We start from the raw sequence: 17,054 nt of genomic DNA on the forward strand, positions 1-17,054 counted from the left end.
GAACGCTTCCAGAGCGGCATTCAACGAGCGTAATATTTTATCAAAAATCAACGAGCACGTTTAAAGATACTTCTGGTAACGTTTTTAAGCGTGATACGTTTGAAAACAATTTACTCGATGGAGAGGTGGCCGAGCAAAATTTATCGTTTCGTTAAATTCCTTAAAAACAGAACGAACTTTCCTGGTTGATATTATATCTAACATATTGACAACGTTTTCGTACTATCCAAGTGTGTAACGTAAAAACACATTCACAACGTTTCCATTATAGCATCCATTGCTTTTCTTTTATTTACTGTTTTATTTAACAGTAGTTGAAATTTTTGTAGGATAGCGCATAAAGTACGTAAGACGCGAATTCGCGTCTGCAGTCCGCAAAGTGTTAAGATTTAACTGGAAATTGCACAGAGTATGCCGGTAATCAGCATGCAAACGATATTAACGATACGACGCAGGATCATGGACGATTAAAAAAAGAAAGCGTGGGATTGTTCTAATGGCGTTTTAATCGTGTTTCGATTGTAACGAGTTTAATAATTTACGTGTTCGTGTCAAATAGGTTCATGAAGTGGCTGACGATAATAAGCGGCGCTTGCGTGAGCGGAGCAGCTGCCGCGATTTTCTTCAAGAACAAAGACAAAGGGTCGTTGGACGTGACGAAGGTAACTCCGCAGTCACAAAATGGAAAAAACGAGGATGAGAAGAAATGGCCTAATCAGATGACCATCAGTACGATACAAAGCGCAGCGGTGCCACCTAATCTCGACGCGAATTAAGTTATTAGTCAGTCGTATCTCCAAGCTCTACGATCTTTGTATAATAGAAAGAGAATTTGTCGAATAAATGAAAAATCAACGTCGCGTTAATTAATCGCGTTAATTAGACGTAATTTCTATCGTGCGATAACGTTTTAATATCAAGATTAAGAGGTCGGTTTCGAAACGAGTTATAATTCTCTTCGTACAAAAATATATCGTTTAACGAAGTTTTGTCCGTTTTACATAGATGACAGATCATAGAAAAAGAGACAACATTGATACTCGTTACTCGTCTACTTGTACAAATTCGCTAATAATATTAACGTAACTCTAATGAAACTCAGGAAGTGTACAGAAGTTGTAGATCGTGTATTAATCGAGGACGTTTTGTTTTTACGTATGATATATATTTAATATCATTCTTTTCCCTCTCTTAGTTATAAATCTTGTGACGACAGCGTACAATAATGTTAACGTATTGCCAGACAATTCCGTACGAGTGTATCGATAGTTACCTTTTGCCACTAATTCTGATAAGTGCAGTTGTAATCGATTAAGGCGAAACCAACGAAACGCATTTGTCCAGTCGCAATTTACAACGTGTACTTCAAAATTGCTCAATCTGTTGCACAGAGTATTAGAGTAAGCTATAAATCACCAGATAAATAGGTTTACGAATGACTTTGTTACATCGTATAGAGACAAACGGTAACCATTGTCGACTGGAAATGTTATATATTTCGATCGAACGTAAGAGACTCGATTTTTAGTCTCAGCTCTTATACATTAATGTCTTTAGAACGAGCGTATATATAGCTATTTTATTCAATTACGTTTAATTCGAAAAGCTTATTCGTAAGTTTCTGTTAAAACACGTTTCTCCGAGTACCTATATACCTACTTTTCTTCGTGTATTTTTACAAGGTAAAAAATTCTGACGAAATTGCAGCCAACAACAAACGATTCTTTATAAAAATTCTTATACGTATCATGTACTTACTTATATTCTGATAGTATTACAATTAATATACGATATAACATACATTTAATGTAACGTATCACTCTTATATATTTTTCTACATTGCACATAAATATTAAAAACATTTCTAGTGGACAATATTATGGTCTACTTGTATGACTTTCTATAGCAGTCCTGTATATTGTGTATGTACAAGTCGCAAGCGTTTTAAACGTGTAATTTATGCGAATAGATCAGCACATTCATTTTTTTCTTTTATAAAAATTGATAATTATTAAATCAAGCTAGAAGTCAATTTTCATTCAGCAATAACTTTCCTGCGGCGTTTCACCGTATTCGTGATTATATTTAGTTTAAGTTTCCCAAGCTCTTAATCCGTTAATTCTTAAAGATTATTTTAACGATCTCTCGCAGTCTATAACACGAACGAAATTTCCATACATTGCGATATTGAACGTAATATACGAATGCATCGTTGTTAAACCTGTGCGTTTCTCCTATCGTCGGATGGATCGAAAGCGGTACAGACGTATTTTTCTGCAAACGGCAGGCAGGACGTAGCATAAATCCTCGAATCTTTGCGTTTCGATGTTTAGAGATACACACAGAGATCTCCTCGGTTGAAGATTAATTTTATTCACGATTTTCTCGAATCGAAGATCTCGGCACTTGTACCGTCTTTCCTTTGAACTTCTCGCCTAGTTCTGAATGTTACGTTACTTTGAAATGTAATCGAAGCATAGATCGAACGTTAAATATCGTTATTTTCTAACGTGGTATCTTCGAATACTTGTTATTCGTTAAATATCGTTCAGTAAACTAATTTGAGAACCATCGTTCGGAACTAATTTGTCATACCTTGGACAAATACACTTTTGCTTTTGGTAACGATGTTCATTTCACGATAAAAAAATAAAATTGACGATTCAGAAATAAATATGATTATAGTTGCAACAAACGTTGTGGTATTTGCTACACTCTGTACATCGTAGAGTTTTGAACTTTAAATTATAATACAAAGAAACGACACCAAGTTATCACGATGTATTGTCTTATAAAACATAGTTATTGAGCATAATATCTAATTCTAATACGCTTAAAGATTGAAATCTCATTAATGATTCGTTATCGTTTCGTTAATTATTGACATACATTTTCCGCTAATGAAATTCCACTACAATTACCAACAATTTTCTTAATATCCTTTTAATAAAAATAGGCAAACGAGATAGTTTTTTTCTTCTATCCGCTCGCTCGTAAATGTCTCCTCAATGAGCGAAATGCTACTTTAATCTTCGATCGACGTAATCCATATTTACGCAACGTTTATAACAAACGTACTGAATTATACAACGCGTAAACATTCGTCTATCTCAGTTTACATTTCCATAGTGAGAGCGCGGATATTTACGCGAATGCGTATATTTTTATAGCGAATGGACACGAATCGATATACCATTCTTCCGCGATTGAAATTTACCTTTTTCTTCGACGTCAATTCCAATCACGAAATTCTAATCGCCGCATCGAACCGTAATTAAGCTATGAAAAGACACGTATGCACGTGCAAGCAGTATCGATAACTACGAAGCGATCGACAACGCGATTTCAGAGGGACGTTCTTTTCATCATCGAACTTTTCATCTTTTCATCATCGTTTCTCGAAGCCACATAAACTCCTCTTAATTCGTTAAAAATCTGTTGGAAAAATCGTAGCTCGCAATAACAGTGAAAACGACGATTATAAATTTAACCGAAAGAAATATGCTGCACGTGGCGTTATAAATTAACGTTAATTGGCCAACATAATCCATTAGCTGGTCGTACACGCATACTATAAAAATGTCATAATTACAAGTGGCTAAACAGCAAATATCGCATCGTTGAAGCACGTCTTGTTTCCTACATTTCTGCGCAAGTTTATCTCTGTATGTTCGTATTTCGAGTAATTCGAGCGTACGAACATCCGCGGCCAATCGACGATGCAAGTTCATCTCTGAAACGAGCCATAAAATCCAGCTCGTACACGGCCACGAGCAAACTGGCGAACCCTCTTGCTCATCCTGGCGACCTCCTGGCTCCGTTTTTCACCCCGGAATCGTTCCTACAGAGCAACAGATTTTTATACGCGCTTCTATACTCGGAGCTCATGACCACGTAAACCACAGGATTGATACACGTAGTCAAGTAGATGAGAATGTAACTGGCGATATTCAAGCCTCTCCAATCGATCGCATCCTTGAAAGTCTTGGTAACAGTGATCGGCAAGTAACAAACGAGAAACGACGAAAATATCACCAGGATCATCTTCAGCAGTTTCTTGTCCTTGTTACTCATCCTCGGTGGGCCATCGGAATTGCGGAATTTTTGCACGCCCGTAAATCTCGATTCTCTGCGAGCGATCGTCGGTCTCCTCCTGCTGTTGGCCAATCGATCCGGCGTGTTCGATCTCGAGCTGTCCAACCGGTCGCCGTCCATAAACGCTCTGCAGTTGAATCTCTGTACCCAGAGAGCCGAGTCGATCACGAACGAAGCTCTGCTGGTCATTCTCTCCAATTTATTTCGAGCGTTCGCGGAAGCTTTCTCGGCGGATTCTTTGATCTTAATTCGGTCGTTGGCGAGAACAGTCTCAGCCGCGTCCAGATCGTCCACGTACGGTATATCGTCTATCTTTATTTCGAAGCTAGGCTTCGCTCTATCACAGTCGTCGACGAGTTTCTGGCTCGTCGTTTTCTGCCTCCTCTTGCATCTTTGTTTCCGCTTCCTCCTTTGCCGCGTCCTCTCCTCTTCGTTCTCGCCTTCCTCGTCGTCGTCGTCGTCCTCGTCGTCCTCTTCCTCGGACCCGGCCGAATTCTGTTCCCATGAAAGTTGCTCGGACAAGGATTCTTCGATCGCCGATCTCGAAGGCGTACTGGAGCAGTTGAGCCGGTTTGGCGAACTTACGGTGCATTTGGAGGAGAAGTTGGCGCAGAGTACGCTCGCCGCGCAGCTCGAACCCACCACCGACAGTTCTTCCTCTTGGATCCTCGGTGATATGGATCGTCTCTGCAACCGAACGAAGCAAAGAATAATAATCGCCTGCTGTTCATGCAGGTTTTCGCGAGTCCATGGTTTACGAGAAAACGTACACGCCGAAAGTCAAGACGATTTACAGGTTTTAAAATCGACGAGCACCTACGACGTTCACCCGTCGTTGCGCGCTACGCTTACCTCGTGGTTGCTTTCCACAGCGTCCGTGCTAGCATTTACGTTGCGATTTCTACTTTTGCAAGCGGTTTTCCGAACGATGTAGAAGATCCTCGCGTAGCAAACGACGATCGCGATACAGGGAATCAAGAAGGCAACGACGAACAGGAACTCCTTCGGACTTCGACCATTTACGTCTGGCAGGATGGAACAAGAACCAATGGCCACGTCCAGTCCAAAGCGACCCCAGTTTCCAAACCACGTAACGACCAGGGCACCGAATGCGATCGTCCACGTACTTAGAATCATCGGTGTTATGTATCTCGATTTGTATATCCTGAATAATAAGTAATAGAAGAGGCTTGAGAATATTTGCAAATATTTGCAGAAGCATCGTGCTTGGTGAAAAAAAAATTATCCGCGTTTTACTGATCTGGATGATAATTCGATTTTGCAAATAATTCAAAGGCGGAAGAATAATTGACGATCCGACGAGTATATTTGTGCGGACGAATATACGTGTACCGATACGTACACACAGGTCGATTAGGATGAAACGCGCGTGTTTAGTCTACTGTAAATCATTTTCATTCCGGATGGGCTTGATTTATACCGCGTTACGAGCGTATCACGTTGAACGACCAAGTCGTAGCAAAATTACAAAATCCACATAGGCAATTTCCTTTTGCGTTCGTATGATTTGCGATGGTTAATCGGTTTGCTGTTTTGGACGAGTATACTGGTGATGTAGAAACAGCGATATTTTGCGCTACGACGAGTATACTCGTCACGCGTAAAGTAATTAGGTCGTTCGAAAAGTTTCTCTCGTTTCATGAGGTGATAATAGATGAACGACAATTTCTGTTTTATATCGTTTCGTTGAATTAGGTATGATCCATTTCGTTCTATTTCTATTATTATTACGTTCGTGTATGATTCAATAAACTAATATAAAACAATAAACATCGTGCGTCTATTGTTTCCTTTTAAAACGAAAGAAACTTTTCGGACGACCTAATATTAGGTCGAAGGAAATAATGGATGCACAATGTTTTTTGTTTTGTATTATTTTATCGAACTACGTACGATCCATTTTGTTCTATCAAAATAAAGATCACAACGATCGATAGATTAGGTTTCGCGTTTGTACAAAGATGCGTCGTTGTAAAACACGTGTCTGTAAAAGAAAGACACTTTTCGGACAATGCAATAGTTGCTCTTTAAATTGCAATTTAGTAATCGCAATAAGTTGCAGTAATAAAATCACAAAATAAGAAAACTGTCGTTCCGTCGCGACTTAACACTAGAACTAGCGATAGTTAACACGAAGCTATTTCTACGAAAACCAGTGAAAATGACTGCTCTTTAAAAAATACGTAATAATAGAATATTTTTATATTTATCGATTTATTACTTTCTCACAGAAAGAATTCCACGTTACGTAGTACATTTTTGGTATTATTAATCCATCCGGGATCCCTAAACGAGGGTTGACACGTTTATAAAATTGTAGAACCAGTCATTTCGACTACTGTGGTATTTCTAGTATTAGCATGTAGCGATCTAGCGATCGATCCGCAATTTTCCTGATAACCGATATCATCGTATCGAACGATACGCGGTGAAAATTTGAAAAACGCGTGGCAAGTTGTACGAAACGAGGAACCTGGTTAATTGGAGTTCGATAAACAGATCGCAGGATCCTTTTACGCTTTGACGAGTACCAGTGATTTTCACTGGCATTGGTATAAGTAGCCTCGATACAAAATTATTTCCAGTTTGAATACATAAAAAGGAAAATAAAATTCATTATATTATTCTTTTAGTCATCGTTGCGAAAGTCATTACATCATCGAGGAAAAAAATATAACATGAAGTGGCAATTTTAAAATAAAATTGTAAAACCATTCGATTTGACTACTGTGCTAGTTCTAGTGTTAATTCTACGTTACAACAGTCACGCGTACTCTTTTTTCAAAAAGTTTCTGAAAAAGGTAGCGACACGTAACTGGCGAGGAAAAACATGGGAAAAATACTTGGTTTACTTACCTGGGATAAAATCTAGGATGGCCTATCATAACGTAACGATTGATCGTGATCGCTAATATCGAAAACAGGCTTACTGCTACCAAGCCGTATCTTAATAAAGGAAACAGTTGACATAGAAGCGGGCCGTGTCGCCAGGAACTATGCCAGAAGGTTGACGTAGCAAGAGGAAGGTTGAAGCAACAGAACATCAAATCCGAAAGTGAGAGGTTCATTATGAAGATCGCGGTGGCGTTTCTTAACTGCGAACAATGGTAATTAAATTAAATGTTAATTTAATTATACAGGGTGGTTGGTAACTGGTGGTACAAGCAAAAAGGGGGTGATTCTACGCGAAAAAAGAAATCGAAAATATAGAATACAAATTTTTCTTTTTTTTTCATTTTTCCATCGGGACAACGATCTACAGTGAGATCCGTTATGACGCGATAAAGTGCACGCGTACCGACCGAAAATTCAAAGTCGATTTTCTCGAAAACGAAGCCTCGAACGAAAAATTTTTATTCTATATTTTCGACTTCTTTTTTCGCGTAGAATCACCCCCTTTCCGCTTGTATCACCAGTTACCAACCACCCTGTATGTTTCTCGTGTGTTTTCATGCTATATGGTTTCGACGATTCCACCGAATTAACATCTTCTTTGCAAAATTATTAAAAAATATATAGCAATTTATATTAGTAATAATTAATAGAAAACTAATTTTCTTTGTCGGACGAGAAAAGAATTGAATCGTAAAAGGACTAATTCTGATACACGATGATTTAACTTCGATTAATTTAAATTCGAAACGTCGAATATACAGGGTGGTTGGTAACTGGTGGTACAAGCGGAAATTTTTTTTTTTTTAATTTTTCCATCGAGACAACGATCTACAGTGAGATCCGTTATAACGAGACGCGATAAAGTGCACGCGTACCGACCGAAAATTCAAAGTCGATTTTCTCGAAAACGAAGCCTCGAACGAAAAATTTGTATTCTATATTTTCGACTTCTTTTTTCGCGTAGAATCACCCCCTTTCCGCTTGTACCACCAGTTACCAACCACCCTGTATATCAAGCGTAAATTCAATTGTAGAAAATAACGCGACTGTACGTACACTCAGTTGTGCATAATCGTAGTTACATACAATACATATTGTGTACATTCACAATTACATACAATTGATATAGAATTACATATTGTAAATCGTAAGTAGGTACGCGCACGATCATTTACAATTATCGTATAATATAAACATATAAAGTTATTATTAAAAATATGTTTACTAATGGTAAACGATGGTAATGGTAATAATTTACAATGTGACGATAATTCTCGTGAAATCGATAATTCCATCGATACATCCGCTGCTTCGTTTTACTCGCAATAGTCCGAATCACAGGTAATGGTTTTTCTTTGTACAGGATCAAGGCAAAAGTTTCGTGATACACCGAAAGTCACAAAGCTCGTGTGCATCGTCGATTCGAAAATCGTCTTCTACGAGTCTTCGATCCTCTACGATACGAAAATGTCTCGTTGTCGCGATTCGACGAGGATAACGAACAGCGGAATAAAAATGAACCATTTGACTCGGAAACCAAGCGATTTGCGGATTTTGTCAATACCAGCTAATAACAAAATCCGCGATCGCTTAGTTGCCAACCCCATAGAAATTTACAAAGAAATTCTCGATATATCGGTCGTTTAATTCGACGATGAAATAAATGTCACAGAAAATGAAAAACATTCTTCCATTTAATTAATTAATTCTTTGACAAACTCGGTTCCTATTTTTCTATCGTTCTGTTCGCTTGACATTGCGGAAAATGGTTCTTCCTTCTTTCGCCTCTCCGCCACTCATCGTTGGTTTTAGGCAAACCGACAACGTGTTCTGCGATATTCCGCTAATAATATTTCCAGAAAATAGATTAGAAAATGTATTTGCTGGTCGTTACGCAACTAAAAACGTGCGTAGTTTTGAGACTTTTGCTGCAAGTCGAACGAATCGGAAAGAAGAGCAACGTTTATAGCGACGCAGAGGCAAGTTATCATAGCGTGGAAACGTGTTATCTCGGTGATCGCGTCAACTTGGTAAATATACTTTTTTAACAGATAAATGTTGGCGCGTTCGTAAATTACACGTAAATCCAGCGAGTGCCCATAAATTCGATAAGTCTCGGTGCTGCCAAAAACATCTCGTTGCATAAACGTTGGTTGCGTTTCGCCAGACCTATCGAGTTTTCTCACAATTGACGAGCTTCGACGAAAGGATCGCGAAACCTAAAAGAAAAGAACGCGAATTCCCGAATTCTTCGCGAATTATAGCGTAACTTTAAAGGGAAACATTTCGAATCGAAGAAACCTTCATTTTTATTCGCCACTGGTTGAGACACGAAGATGGTAGCCACCCCGTGATAATCAAACAGCCAAAAAATTCTACCAAATGTCCAAATCGGACAAATTGTGAATGTAAACAACTAAATAAAAAAAAAAAAAAAAAACTGGTTAAGCAATTCATTAGCACGACGAAGCGAGAAATACACAGGCGAATAAAAACGATAAATCGTCGATGAATCTTTTCTCGTAATTACAGTTCCATGGTGATTTGTTCCAAGATTCGTTTCACTCGCGTATGCTAATTTACTTACGCCAGCTTTTAACCATTCCTTACGTCACTTTTACTTTTTCCTATTGTCTCGAAACGAGATTCGAGGTGAACCACTTATTGACCTAGTCGGTGTACGAGCAAATACCACTTAGCGTGCTACGAGTAACTAGAAATTCAAGTAACCGCAACGCCGCCGAGTATATTTCATTCCACGTGACAGATTCGTCGTACGACATTTTTTCGCCTCGTCGTATCCGCCGTTTGCTTGACTTACGCGCATACCGTTTATAAATCTCTTAGAAAACGTGTCATCGCTTTTGCCAACGCGTCGTTGGATCGTAACGCAGGAAATTTCCGATTTCGCTGAATCCTACGAACGACGTGTTCGCGGACAAACTACGGCACAGAGATAAAATTCCTCTGTGAAAACGTGTTGTGGCTGATGATAATCTAACGCGTGTCGATCGGGAGCTTCGAATATTCCAACGTGTCCGAAGAAATAAAGAAGCAACGCGAAAGAGGAGAAGAAAGAATAGACGGGACGCGTTCGTCGAGGATAGAAACGCGTGTCACTCGAGCGCTATGAAATACAAAGGCTTCGAGTTTCTTGGCGCGCGTTAGAAAATGAAAAAGAAGAGAAGAAACGAATAAAAGAGATATAGCGATAGGTGTAGAAAATTTGAACGAAAGACGACGAAGACGCGGAAAAGACGTATCGCTGGAGCGCTGACCTTTTTGGTGCGGAAAAGAGCGACGATGGTGAATAAATTTCCCGGGATGCCGATGACCATGAAGAGTATGCAACATCCAGCGGCGAAGTGCAAGAGCCATGGCGGATATCCCACGAAGAGGACCGCCGATCCTGGATCCCTGAGGACCTCCTGGATTGTCTCCTCTGTGCCATTGTGACCGGTCTCGTTGCTCGCCATCCAGTACTCCATCTGCGGACAGCATGGTAGACAGGTGTCGTTTTGTACAGGAGCGTAAAAACTGGTCGCCTGTTGGCGACGACCGGCAAAAACAAGCCTTTTTTAACGAGTTGGAAAAACGATGTTACGGATGTAGTTGCGAAATGGAAAATTGAGTTGTACTCCGACGATCGTTATAATATACGTCGCGTTAGAAATAAGTAAGCGTGGCTCGTTCAAGTATTCCAACTCTTATCGCTTACGAATTTCTTTCTTTTTTTTTTTTTTTTTTTTACAAATATATCGTATTACGTTTTATCTAAAGAATTGTTGAAATTTCGTGGGTATCGTAACGAGGGGCGACGACTATACGATAGCGAGTGTACAATTGTGGTGAAATTGGACGAGACGAATTGGACAGGGACAAGTTACGACACGTTTATCGCGAACGAGCGATTAATGAAAAATTAGCACGTGGCATCGACAAGGATCTGAGACGTAGGATTAGCAAGACGATCTGTCTCGCTACCGCGTCAATGTAAGTGTATTGCTCGAGACATAAGATGGTATCCCACTGAGGGTAGCCACCCACATGATAATCAAACAGTTAAAAAATTCTACCAAATGTCCAAACTGGATAAATTGTGAATATAAAGAATTAAATAAAAAAGGAAAACGAGACACGGGAAAGCAGCGTTAGGCAGGACACAAAGTATACGAAATAAAGAAACGCCAAGGGATCAGTTCGTTTCGCCAACGTCGCTGTCCTGGCATTTTATCCGTCACGCGAATTGAAAGAGTTGGTTTACCGAGAAAAACCAATATGGAAGGATACAGAAGAAAATCTCGTACGAGGTATCGGTATTGGTAACATCAGGTTTATGCATCGAAGAGAACAACGTCAGTTTGGGCATCTGCGGGTTTCAGAATCGTCGATCGAGCGGCAAACTATCAATTCGTATCCGATTTGTATTTATATTTAAACAGTTCACCCAGTACGTATCTGGATCTGATAGTGATCGATGAGCGATAGCAATTAGCGAAAGCCACTCCCACGATGCTGACGAGATCAAATGCACAGGTATGTACATACACGTCAGAGTTTCCCAACTATTTTTCAATCGTTCGTTAATAGAGTCAATCAGGTTCTAAAATTATAATATAAACAGGAAAAAGTATAATTTAAATGAAAACGAGATCAAATGCAAAAGTATGTACATACACGTCAGAGTTTCCCAACTATTTTTCAATCGTTTGTTAACAGAGTCAATCAGGTTCTAAAATTATAATATAAACAGGAAAAAGTATAATTTAAATGAAAACCTGATCAAATGCAAAGGTATGTACATACACGTCAGAGTTTCCCAACTATTTTTCAATCGTTCATTAACAGAGTCAATCAAGTTCTAAAATTATAATATAAACAGGAAAAAGTATGATTCAAATGAAAACGAGATCAAATGCAAAAGCATGTACATACACGTCAGAGTTTCCAAACTATTTTTCAATCGTTCATTAACAGAGTCAGTCAAGTTCTAAAATTATAATATGAACAGGAAAAAGTATAATTTAAATGAAAACCTGATCAAATGCAAAAGCATTTACATACACGTCAGGGTTTCCAAACTATTTTTCAATCGTTCGTTAACAGAGTCAATCAGGTTCTAAAATTATAATATGAACAGAAAAAAGTATAATTTAAATGAAAACGAGATGAAATGCAAAGCTTATTCTCAACGCGAGAATTGATTGTAATTTTAATAAATAAATAAAAAAAAATGCAAAGCTATGTACATACACGTCAGAGTTTCCCAACTATTTTTCAATCGTTCATTAACAGAGTCAATCAAGCTCTAAAATTATAATATAAACAGGAAAAAGTATGATTCAAATGAAAACGTGATTAAATGCAAAAGTATGTACATATACGTCAGAGTTTCCCAACTATTTTTCAATCGTTCATTAACAGAGTCAATCAAGTTCTAAAATTATAATATAAACAGGAAAAAGTATAATTTAAATGAAAACCTGATCAAATGCAAAAGCATGTACATACACGTGAGGGTTTCCAAACTATTTTTCAATCGTTCGTTAATAGAGTCAATCAAATTCTAAAATTATAATATGAACAGGAAAAAGTTTAAAAAAGTTTAATTTAAATGAAAACGAGATCAAATGCAAAAGTATGTACATATACGTCAGAGTTTCCAAACTATTTTTCAATCGTTCGTTAACAGAGTCAATCAAGTTCTAAAATTATAATATAAACAGGAAAAAGTATGATTCAAATGAAAACGAGATCAAATGCAAAGGTATGTACATATACGTCAGAGTTTCCCAACTATTTTTCGATCGTTCGTTAACAGGGCCAATCAAGTTCTAAAATTATTATATAAACGGACGTAGAAAAAGAAAGTATAATTCAAATGAAAAAAAAAAAAAATAAAGAAACTTCAATAACAGAATAAAAATGTAAAAGATCCATTACGATCGTAATTCAAAACGATTTAATCAAACTTTTTATTCGAATTTCAAGTTGCATTTCGTTTTAACGTCGAGTTTCGTTTAAATCGATAGCAACGCAATTTTCAGACAGTCGACGAGCTAACAACGCGTGAAAGCGTCACGTGAAAATGTCTTAGAATAAAAAGCACGGTTTCGCGCCTATCGACGACAAAGGCGATATCGTCTTGCGACTGTACACAGAAACAGCGAAAATTGCGCGCTGTTAGGCGCACGCGTGTCTTACGTTAAGAAACACTGATACGCTCGTATGTACGCGACATGGAATCCGATACAGTACATACGCTATTTGCGTATGAAACGTGCCTATTTGTTCACGACACTCCCACTTAATTCGCATATCTAATAAATTGACACACGTCTATATTAAGCAGCGGTATACAGATTTGCGTTTGAAGTACGTTCAACCGTAGACTATTTCGTGTATCACGCGAGCATTACGTGTTACGTTTTCTTACTTTTCGGCTATTACTTCCTAATTTACCGACGCTTTCGAAATCTACGGGGCTACGTTAAAAAACAAAGTATTAAACATCTCGATAAATACGATGTTAGAAACACGAGCGGTCCGAGGATCGGAAACACGGATCACGTGATACGTGGCTTCCTCTCTCGCTGCACGTGTTCCACCGCTTTGATGCTATAATTTGGCCCAGTTACGCGAGACACGCGCAAACGCGCGCTCTATCAAAAAATATCGTCTAAGACTGGATAACGTTAAATCGCTTCCAATGTATCGCGATTAGTTAAACAAACAATCGTATAAATTATCAAGGTAGTAAAGCGGTAGTTACACGCACGGCAGCTTCGAACGTAAATTATAAAGCTGCCCTGTTAAACGTACGATCGAGTAAATTCTTAAATCGGTAATCGTAAGATGGTTTTAAAAACGTAGCGTTTCTTAAACGTCCCAAGTAGCTAGGATCGCCGTGTCGCTGTCTCCGTCAGTGGGTAACACTCGTACGTTCTTAAACGAAATTAACGACGCTCTTTATGTAAATAAGCTTGTTTCCCTTCGATCTTCCTCCCTTTTCTCTCTGCTCGTTCACTCCGCCGCCTATGCTCACCATTTATTTACTTTCTCCCCGTTCAACGACTGTCTCGCTCGTTTTCTTTCCTACACGTTGAGAAAATGCAACGAAGGTACGTCTTTTTTCCTCGCGTCCGAAGAGGAAGAGAGAGAAATCTATTTTCGCCGCTCGTGACGATACGCTCTTTCAACCGCGGAGCAAACTTCGCCTCGATCTTCCGGCGAATTTGCGTTTCTCGAGGGATCGCCAAGTCCCGGCGAACAAATGTATTTTACAAAAGCAACTCGTACCAGGGAAATATATTTAATCGAGCGAAAATCCTACTTTCTCCGTCGAGTCGTTTCGTCGAATCGCGTTTCTCCTCTCGGTTCGCCAAACAGAAACCGCGAAATTCCGCGTTACTTCGGTCTCGCGCATTTCGCTCGCATACGAACCGATGTTTCGAAGATCGTCGTTATTTCGATCGTACTTCGAATATTGTTACACGGATGCGCGAATACGCAGTTGTATTTCGATTTATCGACTCCTTCCGATAAGCGCGTATCGCGTTCGTATTAAAAACGCACCGCGCTGTGTTCGGCAAATCTCTTCCAATCTCTGTTCTAATCTCCGTCGAGATGTTAAGAACAATCGATCGTTCGAATGCTCGACGATTATTAGCACAGACAATCTCCACGTATGTTTCTTTCGTTTTATCTTCTCTGCTCGTACGCCGAACGCGGTTCAGGTACAAATCTTATCTTTGCGGTTCTACGTACAAATCTTATTTCTAATTTACGTCGCATTACGATTGGTATTTATTTTCAATAAACTAAAGTAACGAGCTTCCTTTTCTTCTCCCTTTCTTCTCTACGTTCACGTCTACTTCTTTGCCAGCCTAAATCGACGCTTGTTTTTACTTCAACGCAACGATAATCGCAATTTTAAGGAACAGATAGGCATCGTCTCGATGTCTCGGCAGAAAGATTGGAAACGAAAGTTTATAATTATATATTTGCATCGATAGTGGACAGAAAGATGAACAGAGGAGACGAAAGGCCGATAAACTGGCTAAAAATCGACGACTGACGATAATCCGTGCATCGACGAGTTACGTCGACGAGTTAGTTTTGAACGAACAACGCGTCCAATCTTCCTCTGCAGCGTAGTGTCACGAGATGCTAGAAGCGAATTCACGTTTTCGTCAGCCGTTTCGTGTACAGTTCCGTTATCGTCGACGGTTCTTACCTACGATCAATAGAAGAAGCGCTTACCCTCGTAAGAAGTAGACGCCGACGGTTCTGAGTTCATTGATGCGAATCATTTATGCGACTACGGACGAACAGAAGCACGTGCAGATTTCGATCGGTTCAGCCGAACCGCCTCTTTCAGCTTTGCCGGTAAATTTCGTTTTCAATCTGCCTCTTCCGCCTTCTATTCTCATCTTACGCGTTCGAACCATCCAATTTCCATGAAACGTGCACGCGCGACCAACTATGAATGAGATTTCACGCCCTCGCGATGTACAACACGCGGGCTACGATCGCCTTTAGCGACGCGTTCGTCGCCTTTCGCAGGGAAATCCAGAGAAGTACGACGCGAGTATTTGAACCTGTTGCGCATCTTGGATCTTCGTTTTTTTAGCAAAGGAGGGAAAGTTCCGAGGGAATTTCCGAGATGACGTTCCGCGCAAAGTTTCACACCGACGACGTTCGTCGCACTCGCGGAAGAAAGAAACGAGCAACGCTGTGTATAAAACGTTTTATCTCAAAAATCGAACAGATTTTCAGCGGATTCGATTCTTCACGACGAAAGTTGTTCGGCTCTTCGGCCAGGCGACGAAGATATTGCGGAAATAGAAATTGTCGCGTTCTCTTCTTATTTATCTCTGGTAGTATTCGTCGCACAGTACGCGTTCAGAGTTACAAAGGACTCGTAGTTACATTTCTGTTCGGTCGTAAATTGTCGACGACTGGACGCGACCTCTCGATATTTAAGAAACCGAATGCGTAGGCCGATTTTTCCACGATCGAAATACACGTAGGCTTTCGGTTCAAACGAGAGACCGAGACAGCCAAGATACCACAAAAATAGAAATCTCGATCGGAACTGGTCTCGCGGAATTCGCGAAGCGACTAACCGATCGGCCAACTGGACCACCGAATTCGCTTCTACAGATGAGTTTTCTGGATCCTAATAGAGCGCAGGCGTGGGGTTAGTGTCCTTCACGAACAAGAGAATATTTATTCTACCGGACGAAAATCTATTTTATTAAGTTTCTTGGGAGAATCACGCGAATCTACGTGCTATAGTGACCTACATACATCGCCGTTTATAGATATTTAGCCGATGAAAAAATCGTATTATAAACGAATCGCGTTACAATTAGAAACGTCGATATGAAACATTAACTTTTAGACATCGATTAATAAGAATAAGAAAGATTACGCTTCTAATTATCGATAATTTTAATAAATCACAATTAATCGTTGAGCTTATTTTTCCCATTATCTCGATAATACGTATGTTTGCTCTGCTTACGCTTATGGTCGATATATTTGTTTGTCGTAATTCATCTACATTTTCAGAAATCACAAAGATCATTTTTTTTTCTTTTTTTTTTGTTTGATCGATAATTTTAATAAATAACAATTAATCGTTGAACTTATTTTTCCCATTATCTCGATAATACGTATGTTTTCTCTGTCAGAAATCACAAAGATCTTTCTTTTTTTTCTTTTTTTTGTTTAATCGATCATTTTAATAAATAACAATTAATCGTTGAACTTATTTTTCCTATTATCTCGATAATACGTATGTTTGCTCTGTCAGAAATCACAAAGATCTTTCTTTTTTTTTCCTTCTTTTGTTTAATCGATCATTTTAATAAAGGACAATTAATCGTTGAGCTTATTTTTCCTATTATCTCGATAATACGTATGTTTGCTCTGCTCACGCTTATGGTCGATATATTTGTTTGTAGTAATTCATCTACATTTTCAGAAATCACAAAGATCTTTCTTTTTTCTGTTTTTTTTTTTTTGTTTAATCGATA

The 17,054-nt window shown here is 39.0% G+C and overlaps 2 protein-coding genes across 5 annotated transcripts in view; one reads left to right on the forward strand and one right to left on the reverse strand.

Moving 5' to 3' along the window:
• Window positions 1–2,496, forward strand: part of LOC126866645 (sensory neuron membrane protein 1) — a 13,503-nt gene extending 11,007 nt beyond the window's left edge. For all 3 annotated transcript variants that reach the window (XM_050620495.1, XM_050620494.1, XM_050620496.1), the window contains one exon: window positions 560–2,496. In XM_050620495.1, the coding sequence (XP_050476452.1) occupies window positions 560–776 (217 nt within the window). In that variant the 3' untranslated portion in view covers window positions 777–2,496. The remainder of the gene's footprint in view (window positions 1–559) is intronic.
• The window catches only part of LOC126866644 (G-protein coupled receptor moody), a 24,266-nt gene continuing 8,355 nt past the window's right edge, over window positions 1,144–17,054 (reverse strand). Inside the window, exons 1-5 of one of the 2 annotated variants that reach the window (XM_050620493.1) lie at window positions 15,274–16,516; window positions 10,290–10,499; window positions 6,973–7,211; window positions 4,948–5,260; window positions 1,144–4,782 (exon numbers count right to left, since the gene is read on the reverse strand). In XM_050620493.1, the coding sequence (XP_050476450.1) occupies window positions 3,796–4,782; window positions 4,948–5,260; window positions 6,973–7,211; window positions 10,290–10,499 (1,749 nt within the window). In that variant the 5' untranslated portion in view covers window positions 15,274–16,516 and the 3' untranslated portion in view covers window positions 1,144–3,795. Of the gene's footprint in view, window positions 4,783–4,947; window positions 5,261–6,972; window positions 7,212–10,289; window positions 10,500–15,273; window positions 16,517–17,054 lie in introns of those variants that run through there. The other variant, XM_050620492.1, reaches the window with a different exon arrangement.

Source organism: Bombus huntii, chromosome 6 (assembly GCF_024542735.1).
Source record: "Bombus huntii isolate Logan2020A chromosome 6, iyBomHunt1.1, whole genome shotgun sequence".
NCBI lineage: Eukaryota > Metazoa > Arthropoda > Insecta > Hymenoptera > Apidae > Bombus > Bombus huntii.